The sequence below is a fragment of the Girardinichthys multiradiatus genome, chromosome Y (genome assembly GCF_021462225.1).
Source record: "Girardinichthys multiradiatus isolate DD_20200921_A chromosome Y, DD_fGirMul_XY1, whole genome shotgun sequence".
Classification (NCBI taxonomy): Eukaryota; Metazoa; Chordata; class Actinopteri; order Cyprinodontiformes; family Goodeidae; genus Girardinichthys; species Girardinichthys multiradiatus.
The window spans coordinates 34,452,496-34,467,595 of NC_061818.1; the positions used below are offsets into that span (position 1 = coordinate 34,452,496).

The window sequence follows — 15,100 nt, forward strand, 5'->3', positions numbered from 1 at the left end:
GTAATTGTAAAATAAATGCTGGTTCATCTACAGAAATATTGCATGAATGCTGGAAATGAAAAGTAATATTTTAAAGATTAAAATGACAACAGTTTGTAATTACAACCAATGAGGGATTTTTCTTGAAATTGGTGTTTATGCCAATCCACCCTCCATGTCTTCATCATCAAATTTCACTTTGGCATCATCTGCATCCAGCTGTAAGACAAATGCATTCATTAACAACAACAAAACAACCTTAAGATAACTTGTGAATGAGGCCTGTGGTGAGTTTTTTACACACACAGCCCAGAACTTACACATTTCATCTCCAAGGGAGTGAAGACCCGACCGGTCATAAAGATTCGCAGTGGGATGGTGAGAATGAGAAAGAAAGGCAGTGCTAGTGAGAAGGGGCTCTGCTTGACCAACCAAAGGATGGCCAAACACACAAGCTGGATCAGAGTGAAGATATGCATCTTCGGAGTTCTCACCTGCAAAGACACAATCAGCATGGCATTAGCATGGTTTATAAACCAAAAACTGACAAAACATTATAATATATTTCAATAAAGAAACAGCTCAAATCTAAAATACTGCACAAATCAAATGCCAACAGTCCTGGATGCTTTGAGGTGAATTAAAACACTATTATTATTTGTATTTGGGCACAAAAATGTGCAAAAAGATACAAAATGGTGAAAAATGTGTAAAAGAGGCAGCCAATTACCATATCTTTTGAAATGACTTATTTTGAAAAACACTTTGGTGAACATGACTGAATAAGATAAACAGCATTAATGAGTAGAATTGATACCCTGGTGGCATAGGCATTAGATGGATGGTATTTCTTCGGTGTAAAGAGCAGAAGGATCCTGTCCCACATCTGGACCCCACTTAGAGAGGTGATACCCATATATAGGAAGATACCAAACAAGGCGGTCATTGGAATCATCCTCAGTATCGGTTCCATGAAAATTGAAACCCCTGAACAGTAAGAAAGGGGATGGTTAAAAGAGGAAGAAAGCAGTTCTTCAGTTCAAACATGTTGTGAATGCATCAGCACTCTAGATGGCAGCACCTACCAACCATGATGGCCACGATCATACCACTGATCCTCTGCTCAATCACCTTCTCAATCACTGGTTTGGGCCCCTTAGACATGATAGTCAGAGCGTTGGCATGGGTGACGGACCGCACAGTGGCAGCACTTAGCCAGGGGACCCCAAAGATAGAGGAAATGCCGCCCATGGTTACCAGGACAAGCAGGTCAAAATGAAAACCAGAGCCTTTTATCATTTTCCTCTCAGGTTTGCTCACAATCAGCCTAGGCTCCACAAAAAACACACAAAAAGATATTTCTTACAAACTGTTGAAAGAGTTTGTTACGGTGATTGTATCATGTATACAACTTTACTCACGTAGTAATCTGGGACTCCATGAAAATGAGGATGAAGACAAGCAGAGCAGGTACACAGCAGGCACCCATCATCCAAATAGGGAAAGGCTTTTTTTCTCCCAAAGGGTTGATTACCCAGCCTCTGACATTGGGATTGGTCACTTCAACACCTTTTGGCACAACTAGTTTCTACAACGGTACATACAATTTTGTTGATAAATAAGGTAAATATACTGTTTTCTGGCAAAGGAGTGAAAATGAATTTGTGTGTTTTTGATTCAGACATTCTTAAAGATAAATCAGGCCTCTTTATGATAACCAAAGTGGATAAAAAATATGAAGTTTGTCAAGTTTGTTAATTATTTCTAATACAAAAACAGCTTATCTGACATCAGGTGAAAACAGGCCTAGGAGAGAAACTCAGACAGCCCTTCACCCAGCAACACTCTCAAGCTTATTCTAGGGGATCCCAAGATATGTTTAGAAAAGAAGGCATACGTAGTCCCTAAAGTATGTACTGGATCTGCCCTGGGTCTTGTCCCAGTGGGACATGCATGGAAAACTTCCAATAGGAGGCAGCCAAGAGATTTTCTGATCAGATGCCTAAACTCACTCAATTGACTTTTTGCAGCAGCCCTAGTCCAAATCCAAGCTCGCCCTCGAATAGTGGTGCTCTTTTATCCAAAATGTTTTTCTTTCAGTCAAAATATATACCTCATGGCCATGGGTGTGAGGGATGGAAAATAAACAAACCAGTAAAGCGACGTCCTCTTTTGTTTCCTTTGCTTCTTCTTCTCCAAGTCGGAAAAGAGCGACACCCAAAATACTGCATTTTGGGTGTCGCTCGTGGTATTCATCCTCCACTCTATGCAACTACAACTCTTGACAACACAATACTTGTACTTCTACTTGAGTCAGAGATTGAATCCTGAATATAATCGTATGTTTTAAGAAGTTAGCAAGTGAATTCCCTGCCCTAAACAAAATTCCACATCTCAATCATACTTCTTAAACAAACAGACACAGATTAAATCAAGCAGTAATGTTTACTGAGGTCAGTTTGAAAACAAACTTTCAGATCTTTTTGACTTTTTTGCACATAACACACCTGAGTGTAAGCATCCTCAATGCTAATGTCCACTGCAATCATGAAGAAGATGGCAATAGGGACTCCAAAATCTCCAATTAAGCGACGAATCTGCAGAGAAAAGAAAAAGAAAGATCTTCATCTAACTCAGAACACTTCGTAGAGGTGATATTTAATTAAGAATATTTTAGAGCTTGTTTAGAACCTGATCTTACCGGGCCAGGAAGGAAGGTGCCATTTTTGAACTGACGGAGGAAGTATGCAATGAAGAAGCAGCCAAACATCAGGCACATAGACAGCAGGGCAGTGTTGGGATATGGCCTTTCAACCTCCAGGTCTTGAACGGTCACATTGCCATCTGGATGAATCTCAATGTGCTTCTTGACGACTGGGTGGAAGGGGTTGTCCAGTGTGTCGTTGACATGTTCATAGTTTAGGATCAAAGGATGGGTTCTGAAGATCTGAGGAAGAAAAGGGTTTAGAAGTCAAGTACAGTTAAGTAAAACAAAATAGTTATTGGTGTGAGATGGATAATGAACTGTGCAAACATTTATGAGTTTGGCAAAGGTCTCGTAGATGAAGATGAGTGAAATGAGGATTGAGAAGATTTCTTGGGTGAAGCGTGAAATGAATCGGACCAAGAAGCTGCCTTCCACTGCCACAACTACAACCACGATCACTATCAGCCACATACCCACCCAGGTACGACCCACAATGTATTCGATGCCTTGGGCTTTGCAGAACTAGTGTAGAAAAACAACGAGTTTAAATTCGGAGAACAGCTCTTTGAAAACATTTTCAAAAATCTTATCGCCTGACTACTTGCACATACGGAAAAGAAAGCCTCCTCAAAAAGGAGCAGAGGTCCAGAAAATCCAATGATGAGGATAGGCTGGGCAGCAATGATGCAAAAGATGACACCCTGGACGCAGGTGGAGACCATAAGCTCTGAGACACCCATCATTTTTTCAGTTTTGTCCGCTGGATTGGGTTTAAAGAGAACAACAAAAGCTTCAATCAGAGCCAGAAAGAATTTTCAGGAACATCTATGGTCCTTAAACATAAAATGAATTCTCTTTCCACCCTGTATTTTTATATTTACCTAGAAGTCCCCCAAAAGTGATGGCAGGTGACAGGGCAGCGAAGTAGATGAAGATGATGGCAGCAAGGACCTGAGGGTTCAGAGCGTCTATGTAGTCGCTGAGGTAGTGACGGTATCGACGTTTGATGTCTTTCACCATTCCACCAAAAGGATAGCCTGTACGGGCCAGAGGGTCCTCCTTTGGCCCTTCTGTAGCTGTATCTAAAGCTAAACAAGAAAACATATCCAAATTATCACATCATTTGGAAATAAATCTGATTTACCCTTGAAGTTTTATTCTATTCTATTCTATTCTATTCTATTCTATTCTAAGTTCTCAACCATGGTCTGCATTTTTCAGTTTGTTCCTTTTTTACCTCACAACCAATAATTTTTTATGCTATTTTTATATGCTATTTTTTACTCCCTAAGTGGATTTACAAATTTATTTTTGGATTTTACAGTTTGAAACAAAAATGATTAAAATGTCAGTGTTCCTGTTGCAGTTCCATTGAAGGATGCTGACCTGCTGCTCTGTCTCCAAAGGCAAGGCGGGTATCAGAAGGACGGAGTCTTTCGCGAAGCATTGTCTGCTGGAAGTCAACAATTGACTCTAGCATTGTTTTGTCTTGGATCTCAGTGGGGGGAATCACAATGCTGCAGTCCATGAAGTCAGCAATTGCTTGGGCCAGATCTTTCTCAGTTTGGGCGAGGTGAGCTTCAAGACTGAACACCTAACATGTGGGAGGAACAGATAACTTTAATCTATCTGCACCAAACAAGTTTGTTAAGAACGTCTGATGTTATTAAGGAATCTAATGTCTTTTAATTTCCAATGTCCCTCCCTATACTTTTCTCCTACCCAGTCAGCCATCATAGCACCCATGGCACGTCCAGTTTGAGTGTAGTTCACTTCACTGTGGCTGGGGCCAACCATCATGAAGACGAAACGAATGGGCACCGAAGATTCCAGGACAGACTCCATTACTACAGTGTCACTCAGCCTGACAAAAGCCATCACTGGTTTCTGCAGGAGGTCGAGAATACCTGCAAGAAACCCCTTTTTAAAGCAGATCTGGACCAAAAACATGTACATTACGCATGAACAAAGCTGCATTTGAACAAACATACCTGTGAGGACAATTGAAGCCTCCATGTTGTCAGAACTGTCTCTCTGCAAAAAAAAAAAACTGATTAGGTACATTAAATATATTCTATGCTATACAAAGGTTAAAATGTTAAAATAATTACCTTCTTTACAATAGAAAAGGTTTGCATTTGAATGTCTCCAGCCGGAGTAACCACAGGTCCATCATTCTGACTGCGAGGACAAATAAAAACCCATGCTCAGAATGGCTTTGAGATTTCATCTAGTGGCAGAAGAAACAGAAACGTTCCCCCTATGGGTTACCTGCGCCTCAGAAGGAGAGCTCTCAGCAGGGCATCTCGATCATTGGAGCGGATTTCATTTTTGCTGACCAGCTCGTCCACTATTTTCTCAGCCACAGAGGACAGGTTGCTGGCATTCATGTCGAAGATGATGGCTCCTGAGGAGCGAGGCTTAAGGTTACAAGTGCTTCAAATAATCCGAGCATTCACAGGAAATGTTTGGATGTAATTTTTTAGCTTTATAACAGTTCTAAAATCACCTGTGTTCATCGCTCTCCGAACTTGGAGCAAGCTCTTAAAGGTGAGGTAGGAGACATGAGATGGACCCCACTGTTTTGTGGCGGGGTCAAGGTTCTCCTCATAGCCCACCCATCGGCTGGTCTCCTGCCAGATGTTGCCCTGGAGCTCATTCAACTCCACATAGGCCTGTTGTTATAAGACATTTACAGTACAGAAGGTCCAAGACTTCCCAGCGTAATAGCATCATAGTGGTGTACAGTCGCTTTAAAATGTGTACTTGCCCAGTCAAAATGTTGTATAGCTAAAGCCATAATTTGCATAGTTTTTGGCAACAATTCCAAAAGGCATGTTTGTACCAAAAACTACAATGAGCATCTCCAAAAGAATATCGTGCCTACTGTAAAACATGGTGGAGGCAGCATCATACACCTTCAGTTTGTCTGCTTGAAAGCTGATGATGGATTTAGGTTTTTAACATCGGCATGAATCTAAGCATGAGGAAAATACCATTTTGTACGGGCCAAGACAGAGTTCAGAAATACATTTGACAGATATCTGTCACCTGAAGATGTCTGTGGAAAAGAGATGGCTTCATAATCTGATAGATTTTGAGATCTTTTACAAGGCATAATGAAAAAATATTGTTAAATTAAGATTTGACCAGCTGATGGCTAAAAATGTAATCAAAATCTGCTAGTTTAAGGGGTTTCAGAATTGTTATTGCTCCTTCATAATACTTTTTTCTTCTACCCGTTTTTTTTATTTTTATGGATAAATCTTTCCTTCTATGTGGAAAAAGTTTATAAATTATTTATTTTGTCAATTTTTTTACATCAGAAAAAACTGCCATTCAACAGGAATGTGTACATGTGTAGATTTTTTATTCTGAAGAGTAGACTGACCTGAGCATCCCCCCTGGTGGTGGCATTAGTGTTTACATTCAGAAAAGCTGAAATAAAGAGGCAGATGAGTGATTTTCTTTGTACAAAAAAGGAACAATTCATTCAAATCTGTAAAGCTTTTACCATCTGAATCAGTGGGAATAACAATGGCTTCAGGAGGAGCCTCGGTCTCTTCCTCTTTTTCCTCATCTTTGATTTTGACATTGAAGTTGTCGCTCTGGCTCTGTGAAGTCCTGATGGGTTTTCAGGTACAGAAACATGAGCTACATCCCTCAACTTTACACACAAATGTTGCAGACGAAATCACAGATGTTGTTGTTATTTTACGGAGATGCAGTTCAATCCTTTATTATTTTGGGTGTGGATACAATTCGTAAAATTTTAAACTGTTTAAAAAAATACATGCCAATATAGATCCTGAATTTGTGCAATGATTCGCACCACCACAAGATGGCAGCACAGTAGAAGCGTGTTTTTCAGCCGTATTCTTATTTTTGATTGGTCCAGGAGACCTTGTAGTGTAAATTCAAATGTTTAGAGATATTTTCCAGCAGAATGTGTGCCATTAAAAATAAGAATGAACGGTGTCTTTGTGTTGTTTCAAGCAGTATTCATTAAAAAACAAACCAACAAACATTAGAAAAAAATGGAGATTTCTCAAGGACTTTTCCTACTATTTAATATCAAAGTCTGTAAATGTTATTTTATGTTTAAATAAACGTTCATTAAATGTCTTTGAAGTACCTTTCATTTACATTACTTAAAAAAAAACTACTTTCATGCTTTTTATATTGCATTTTTTTTTAACTCCATCTGCTTTTATGTAAAATAATTCAGTCTAATTTGTGATTTGACTCAATACAGCATCTTTTAATTAAATCAAAACAAGATCCATGGCAAACAAAAAAACCCCAACTATGAATCAAAAGGAGCATACAAGTGTCACAGACAGCACACCTTCACAGCCCTTGGGACTGGAACTCAATAATCTAAAAACTGAGCCTTGGACTAGAATGATATAGTTCCTACTATCTTATCAGAGACAATGTGCAGAAGTTCACTGTTGGGGGACATTGCTAAAAAGGGGGGCTTAAAGAAGATGAAGCACTTACAGTTTTAAGGGAGAAGGGAAGGCTGGACCATTGTCTTCATATGACACGTCACTGCCCTAAATAAGGGGAAGATTAGAAATAATTAATTACAGAGGTTGGATGGACATAGACTTGATTTAAAAAATGCTGGACAATGACTATGCATTTGTCTAATAGCACTCTTGCATTTGTTATAACAAAAAGACCAACCTCCTCAAATGTGAAATTGTTCTCCATGGATGTTGGCTTGCCTCAACCTTCAGCTACTTAATGCATTACCTAAAACAGAAAACCAACAAATTGACTCATAATGACATGTAGAAATTGTCTTATCTCTGATAACTAAGAGTCAACAAACTGCTCACTGAGGACCAGCTTTGTTAATCTTTGTGTGTGATTTGAAAAAACGTATCATAAAGGAACACATGCAACATCCCGGTTGCAGGATAGCCCAAATGTATAAACTTCTGAGACAATTACATCGAATGGTCAAATTTTCTGTGGCAATAATATTTGAGCATTATCACTATGGAGAAAATTCCGACTGAATAACTAACTACAACCTAATCTGGCCCCTTTTATTCCAATTTTCTTAAAAGTACTATCATAGGCCCTCTCATGATGCATTCAGAGTCTGTCTGTAAGATGCTACTCAGGTCAGATAATGAACTGGCCGTTGACAATGTGAAGCACGATATAGTTTAAATAGAAGACTTCAGAGCCTTATCTTTGGGTTACGCCCTTCAACGAGGCTCATATGTTCTCCTCAGTGGCAAGAGAGTAAAAAGGTTTAAATCTTTAGCTTCAGCAGCTGCCGTAACATAAAGTTACACACTGGGTTAAACACTAAAAATATTGTTTTCAATATTTGTTTGTGTATTTTAAATAACCCAAAAAATCAACAAAGCCAGCTTTTGTTCAACACGAAGATTTTGTACCTACTAAAATTAATAGGAAATGGATTTGTCATTTTTAACACCAACAGATAAATATGATTCATAAGTAAAAAATCCTAAACACTGTTTGATGTTTGCAGTACCTTAGTGTATGTTTAATTTTATGCAAATCAAAAGCATGTTAATTTCATGTTTTGAAACAACAAATCTTAAGGTCTTAAAATTATCTATAAATAACTATGTTCTGTTTCAGAATCAGTATTGAGTGCATGCTGCTAAAACTTTAGTCAGAAATAAAGCAAAGCAATTTTTTTTATCGAAAGTTTGTTTTCATTTCTTTAAGTAGTTCAAGTTTGCTAAGGATATTTGAACTCAGAGATCTTGGTTTTTATCCCTATTCCACATCAAGACACCTATCTTGCTTAACATTTGTCTCCATCATCACTAGTCTTAAACCAAGCATGTCTAAATCCCTGGCATGAGAAGGACACGCCCCTACCTGAACTCAAGTAATCCCACCTGGTCTCCAGAACTGGAAACAGGATGAACACAGTGCCCTGTCACCCTCGACGAGCCCAATGATAAACTGAACCAGGGCAGACGAAAAGACGAGTTCACTGAATGACCCAAGTGAGCGGGAACACCCACCTGACAGTACCACGGTGCTAAAGTGCAGTACCCCACAACCCCTGTGGTTGCTCAGCAGGGTGTATGACACACAAACATCCCTATCTGCCCTGGACACCTTGAGACAGGGATATCCCAGCCCTAATTTGCCTGCACCGCCCTTTCAGAAAGAAGCAAGTAGCAAGGACAGAAAGGCTCTGAACCTCATCATGTCTGAGGGGCTAACAAGGGCCAAAGGGGGTCAAGAAGGGGGCAAAGTGTGGTACCGTTAGAAGAACATCTCTCTACATCATCCTGTTTACAAACTGGGGATTCCCTTGTGAGAAGAGATGAAAGGGGGTAGTTCCAAGTGACGTGATATGAAAACGTTAATCTAAATTATAAAATACAGGGGTTGGACAATGAAACTGAAACACCTGTCATTTTAGTGTGGGAGGTTTCATGGCTAAATTGGACCAGCCTGGTAGCCAGTCTTCATTGATTGCACATTGCACCAGTAAGAGCAGAGTATGAAGGTTCAATTAGCAGAGTAAGAGCACAGTTTTGCTCAAAATATTGAAATGCACACAACATTATGGGTGACATACCAGAGTTCAAAAGGGGACAAATTGTTGGTGCACGTCTTGCTGGCGCATCTGTGACCAAGACAGCAAGTCTTTGTGATGTATCAAGAGCCACGGTATCCAGGGTAATGTCAGCATACCACCAAGAAGGACGAACCACATCCAACAGGATTAACTGTGGACGCAAGAGGAAGCTGTCTGAAAGGGATGTTCGGGTGCTAACCCGGATTGTATCCAAAACACATAAAACCACGGCTTTCCAAATCACGGCAGAATTAAATGTGCACCTCAACTCTCCTGTTTCCACCAGAACTGTCCGTCGGGAGCTCCACAGGGTCAATATACACGGCCGGGCTGCTATAGCCAAACCTTTGGTCACTCATGCCAATGCCAAACGTCGGTTTCAATGGTGCAAGGAGCGCAAATCTTGGGCTGTGGACAATGTGAAACATGTATTGTTCTCTGATGAGTCCACCTTTACTGTTTTCCCCACATCCGGGAGAGTTACGGTGTGGAGAAGCCCCAAAGAAGCGTACCACCCAGACTGTTGCATGCCCAGAGTGAAGCATGGGGGTGGATCAGTGATGGTTTGGGCTGCCATATCATGGCATTCCCTTGGCCCAATACTTGTGCTAGATGGGCGCGTCACTGCCAAGGACTACCGAACCATTCTTGGGGACCATGTGCACCCAATGGTTCAAACGTTGTATCCTGAAGGCGGTGCACCAATACACACAGCAAGACTGGTGAAAGATTGGTTTGATGAACATGAAAGTGAAGTTGAACATCTCCCATGGCCTGCACAGTCACCAGATCTAAATATTATTGAGCCACTTTGGGGTGTTTTGGAGGAGCGAGTCAGGAAACGTTTTCCTCCACCAGTATCACGTAGTGACCTGGCCACTATCCTGCAAGAAGAATGGTTTAAAATCCCTCTGACCACTGTGCAGGACTTGTATATGTCATTCCCAAGACGAATTGACGTTGTATTGGCTGCAAAAGGAGGCCCTACAGCATACTAATAAATTATTGTGGTCTAAAACCAGGTGTTTCAGTTTCATTGTCCAACCCCTGTACATCTGCAACACTCCAGCTCACTTGGTTCTTTCGAGTGCATGCGGATCAGGAGCAACAAGGCGAGACCTCCTCTGGTGGCTGGAGGTGTGGCTGGTTCCTGATGACACATGATGCTGCACAGACTGGTGAAAAGGAGAAATATATAAATTAAAAGTGCAGCTTAAAAATCTGAAACAATTTCTACCAAGGCAATCCTGACAAAGTACAGCTTGTACAATGCTGACGATGCAGTTTAAGTAACATAAAAAGTAAATAAAGGAGCTTTTCCAAGGCCAAATGGTACATATAGACAGAATGTGCAACAATGTATTTCATTTATATACAAACTAATAATAGGTACTTGCATGTCTTATATTAGTTACGTAGTTAGTTCCAGAGGTACATACTGTACAAAAGGATTTACACTTGTATTCAGGCCCCCTGACTCAATACTTTGTAGACCCACCTTACTTTGCAGTTACAGCTGTTTTTTTTGGTATCTCTCTACCATCTAGAGATAGATTTTGTATCCATTATTCTTTATAAAATCACTCCACCTTACTCAGGCTGGATGGAGAGCATTTGTAACCCGGTGACCTGCTGAAAGGTAAACCCCTACAAGCTTGAAGTGTTCTAGACTGTAGCGGGTTTTCTTCAAGGATAGCCCTGTATTTAGCTTCCCTCATCTTCCAATCAATCCTGACCAGCTTCCGGTGCCTGCTAAAGAAAAACATCCCCACAGCATCCTGCTGCCACCACTGTGGAGATGATATGCTCAGGGTGATGGGTAGTGTTACATTTCCACCAAACATAGCATTTGGCATGTAGGCAAAAGGTACCCTGGTCTCATCTGATTTTATCTCTTTCACATTATTTCTGATTGCCCTGGATGATATTTACCAGTATCACAATGGTATTTGCATCCACTTAACAATTATACGTCAGGCTGTGTGGACCTGTCACATTAAATCTCAATAAAAACACAGCAAAGTTTGTGTTTGTTGCATAAATTAAAAAAACGTGTTCAAAGGATTGAATACACTTTAAAGACACTGAATGATATTTCTTTCAATAACAGAATATTCTGTAGTCCATCATTGTAGTGTATATTCTTATTCCGCACCTGTACAATCTGTACATTAATTTACATTAATGCTTTTGTTTAAAACGTATCAAATACTAATATTCACCCCTATGTTGATGACAGTTATTTTTTATTCTGGAAGCACAGAAGAAGCACTCACTAAACTTCGAGATGCCTTTAGTACTTCTCCAAATTCAGTCTGTGATTGAAGTTAACAAATTGCAGACCTATTACCACCTTTCTATATTTAGAAATTGAGGTTGTCTCCCTGTATAAATAATTTGGTATTCTGATAGATAAAAGTCTCACATCTAAACTCTACATTTACCAACCAGTGAAGAAACTTATATGAAAACTCATTTTTCTATTTTTGGAATGGTTCATGTTTCTCTTTTAAAGCCAAGAAAATACTTGTTTTGCATCTTTTATGTCTGTATTGGAAACCAAAAAAAGAAAAATGCTGGCATTGTATACATGCTTTCTCACTGCATATATTAGCTGTTATTTTCATTACAAATGAGAGGGTGTGGCTGGTCTCCTCCATCCACCAGTGGACTAAGCCACTGGCACATCATAATTTATAAGGCAACTCTTGGAATTCCACCTACATACCTGCTAAGATATATCAACCAAAGGGTCTGGACTGACATTGGGAATAGGTCTTTTCACTTTGAGGCTCCCTCTGCCTAGAATTAGTTGCAGAATGTCTTGTGTCTCTAGAAACTCATCACTCTAAACACTTCAAAATACTTCTAAATGATCTAGAAATTTGTAAATCTCATTTTAGACTTATGTGCATAATTGGTGACGGTGTGCTCATTTACTTCAGCTTGCCCTTCTGCATATAGGTCAGTGAGCATTTAAAAAGCCTGGAGTCATTATGTTGACTTACAGTATCTTGCTGAAACAGGGGTCATGTCTTCACTAACTTGAACTTAATGTAATCAGGTCACTACAGAGGGAGGAAGTTTTACAGTACATTTTGATGAGATTGCTTTCCTTCTCCACCATTCAGGAATAATCACTTCAGCATTCAACATAGGAATTTTGGCATTAGTTGCACCATGACAGTTTCTATGAGATGCTTGAACTCTGCATACTGATCTGGTGTTTACTAATGGTTGGTATGGCTGTTATATCTGCAGTAGATGGGAAGTCTAGTTTCACATCATTTACCTTTTTTACTATTATCATTTCTTCACCAGCAAAAAGGAAGAAAGAGTAATTTACTTTCATCTCAAAGAAGGACGACCATTCTTCTTGTCATCACTTGCTGCAGTACTATTGCTTGACTTGCTGGTCGCCAGTAAACAAGACAAATAACATTGTTGGTTCTTATGAGAATCAATTTTTAACTGAAATCTGCTCAGACCCTTGGATAATGTGAGGGTAAGAGTTGTAAAATAAACTCAGTTTTATTGTTATTTCTTGTTAGAGTAAAATTCCATACCTGTTATTATTTCATAGTTTGAAGCTTTCGAATGCAAAAAAAAGCAGAAACCTATAAGGATAAACCCAAAAAAAACTCAGATTGCGCAATTAATTTAAACATGTCAACACTTGTTAATTGAACATTTGCAGTAAGCTCGTCAGTTTGAACTCTATTAAATATTACAGTTACTCTGCAGTGAGTCAGCTGCTAAGAAATAATACTCAACCAGACACTTGCTGTTGCTGTTTTTGTGGTTTATGTGGTGGCAGAAAAGCAATTTTCCCCAACGCAGAACAGATTATTTTTATTTTCCCACCAAAGAGAACTTGTTAACAATCCTATTAACAATCAGTTTGATTGTGCTTGTTGTTTTTTTGACAGCTACAATTACAACTGATACTTGACATTAACATGCTTCTGTGGTTTTCCTGTTGAGAACGTACCTCCTGAGGTTTTTGTCTTGATGAACTCAACATGCATTCCTGCATTTCTGTTGACATACGGCGTGATCCAAAGGCCTTACAACACCATTGAAGTGCTTCTGGCCTGCATTTGCTTTGATTTAAACAGAGAAAAAAGAAAGTGTGACGTGTGGTTTCAAAAATAGCACTTGATTTGTCCCCCTTTTGCTTTAAAAGCTGCAGACTCTACAGGAGCTGATAACACGCTATCACAGCATTACCTGACCATGTCACAAGGGTTTCTTGTGACGTAAGAAATGTTTGGCTTTGTTTAGAGGAGTTGAGATCGTGTGACTATGGACGAAAATCCATATTAGTGAGCATTCAGTAGTCCTCTTTGCTGTTTTTAGTTTGCAAAGCTTAATTAGGTTTTTGGCCTCACTGTCCTTTTGCCTTATTGTACCTCAGTAAATTCAGAATTAAATATTGGTAAGATATAAGATAATGATTCAAAATGTTCTTGCATTTTTACTCACTGGATACAGAAAGTACCTTCTCATAATTTGTATTTAAGATTTACTGTAATGTTACATAAACTCTTTTTGTACTAGTACTTTATGAAAATAAAACAAAGAACATCCACACTTTTTATTTAATCCACACATATCTTTGTGTAGGCTTTGTTCTATCTGTATTCATTTGAGGTTTTAGGAACTTTAGTTTTATATTTAATCACATGCCATGTGTGTCAACATGTTTTCTTCATGGATAATTTAGAAAACTCACTGTACAGAAGACTATTATAGGGGTCTAAATTTTAAGTCAGCAGAACAAAACAATTTTAATACTTGGTTAATTATCTGGGCTACAATCTAAGAAAGTCACCCAACTTTAATAATGTTATCCACACTGAGGAAACCCAATGGGGCCCAATTTTAGACCATATGTGGTAGAAACTTGTTATCACTACTCATAGAAGCTATCTGTGGTCTCCATGTGGCTTTACTTACAGTGTAGACACTCCCAGTTTTCACAAAGGCACTGTTAAATGCACGTTATTTTTTTTATATAATTAACTGTTTTAAACTGGCATATAAAATGAAATGTCAGTTATGTGGACAAAGTATGATTTGAACTTCAAATCAGTTCATAAAGCTGAAAAAGAAAGATGGGAAAGACACAATAGCTGAAACCAATTGTGAGTTTTTGAACTGAATCCTGAATCCTAAAACTTTATAAATTTCTTGCAGTCGCATCCATCTGGATTTCCACTAAGACTGTAGTAGTTCAAAAAAGTACTCTTTTTAAACATCAAGTTTTTTTATTGGACAACTAATGTTGCAAATATGAGCTCTATCAGCTCCTCAAAAAGCAGACTGGTATGAATTATCCCTGAAAGCCAGAATTGAAGACCCACCTACTCACAGTGTATGACGACTATCCTTCAGCAAAGAGTGAACACAGCAAATGGCATCATTCCTTTATTTCAATTCCATTAAACTTTTATTACATCATCAACATTAAATGTTCCATTCAGAGGTAGACTTGACTTGCTTTGGATCATTGTCCTGCTGCATTAGCCAGGTCCGTTTGAGCTTTTTTGCAGGTCAGCCACTCCTGGGAAAGGTTTCTCCATTTGTGAATAATGGTTCTCACAGTGGTTTGCTGAAGTCAAAAAGCAAACCAAATAATAAATATAGAAGGTCACATAAACTTAACATAAGGTCCTGTTGGTCTGAAAAAAAAAAAAAAAAAAAACGCCCCAGACCCTGCAAGTACAAGTGGGTATAGACAATAAATGTCTGATGTTAAAATGTATTGGATTATTTGAAACATTTAAGTGTGAAAAGAAAGAAAAAAAAACTAAATCTGT

General features: G+C 39.0%; 1 protein-coding gene across 3 annotated transcripts; it reads right to left on the reverse strand.

The window, feature by feature from the left end:
• Positions 1–77: 77 nt before the first annotated feature.
• LOC124863723 (band 3 anion exchange protein-like) lies at positions 78–14,680 on the reverse strand. 3 transcript variants are annotated; one of them, XM_047358176.1, is made up of 22 exons: positions 14,653–14,680; positions 13,270–13,381; positions 7,379–7,447; positions 7,190–7,245; positions 6,201–6,310; positions 6,078–6,124; positions 5,196–5,361; positions 4,958–5,093; positions 4,798–4,867; positions 4,678–4,720; positions 4,409–4,593; positions 4,073–4,280; positions 3,568–3,774; positions 3,298–3,446; positions 3,014–3,208; positions 2,681–2,926; positions 2,487–2,576; positions 1,401–1,567; positions 1,065–1,306; positions 797–966; positions 300–473; positions 78–198 (listed from the first exon to the last, which is right to left on the reverse strand). In XM_047358176.1, exons 3-22 carry the CDS (start codon positions 7,403–7,405, stop codon positions 136–138), a joined length of 2,751 nt encoding a protein of 916 aa, XP_047214132.1. In that variant the 5' UTR covers positions 7,406–7,447; positions 13,270–13,381; positions 14,653–14,680; the 3' UTR covers positions 78–135. The 3 variants fall into 3 exon arrangements, with proteins under 3 accessions (XP_047214132.1, XP_047214131.1, XP_047214130.1); XM_047358175.1 differs by lacking the exons at positions 13,270–13,381; positions 14,653–14,680 and adding an exon at positions 8,584–8,692; XM_047358174.1 differs by lacking the exons at positions 13,270–13,381; positions 14,653–14,680 and adding an exon at positions 8,564–8,654.
• Between the last annotated feature and the right edge of the window lie 420 nt (positions 14,681–15,100).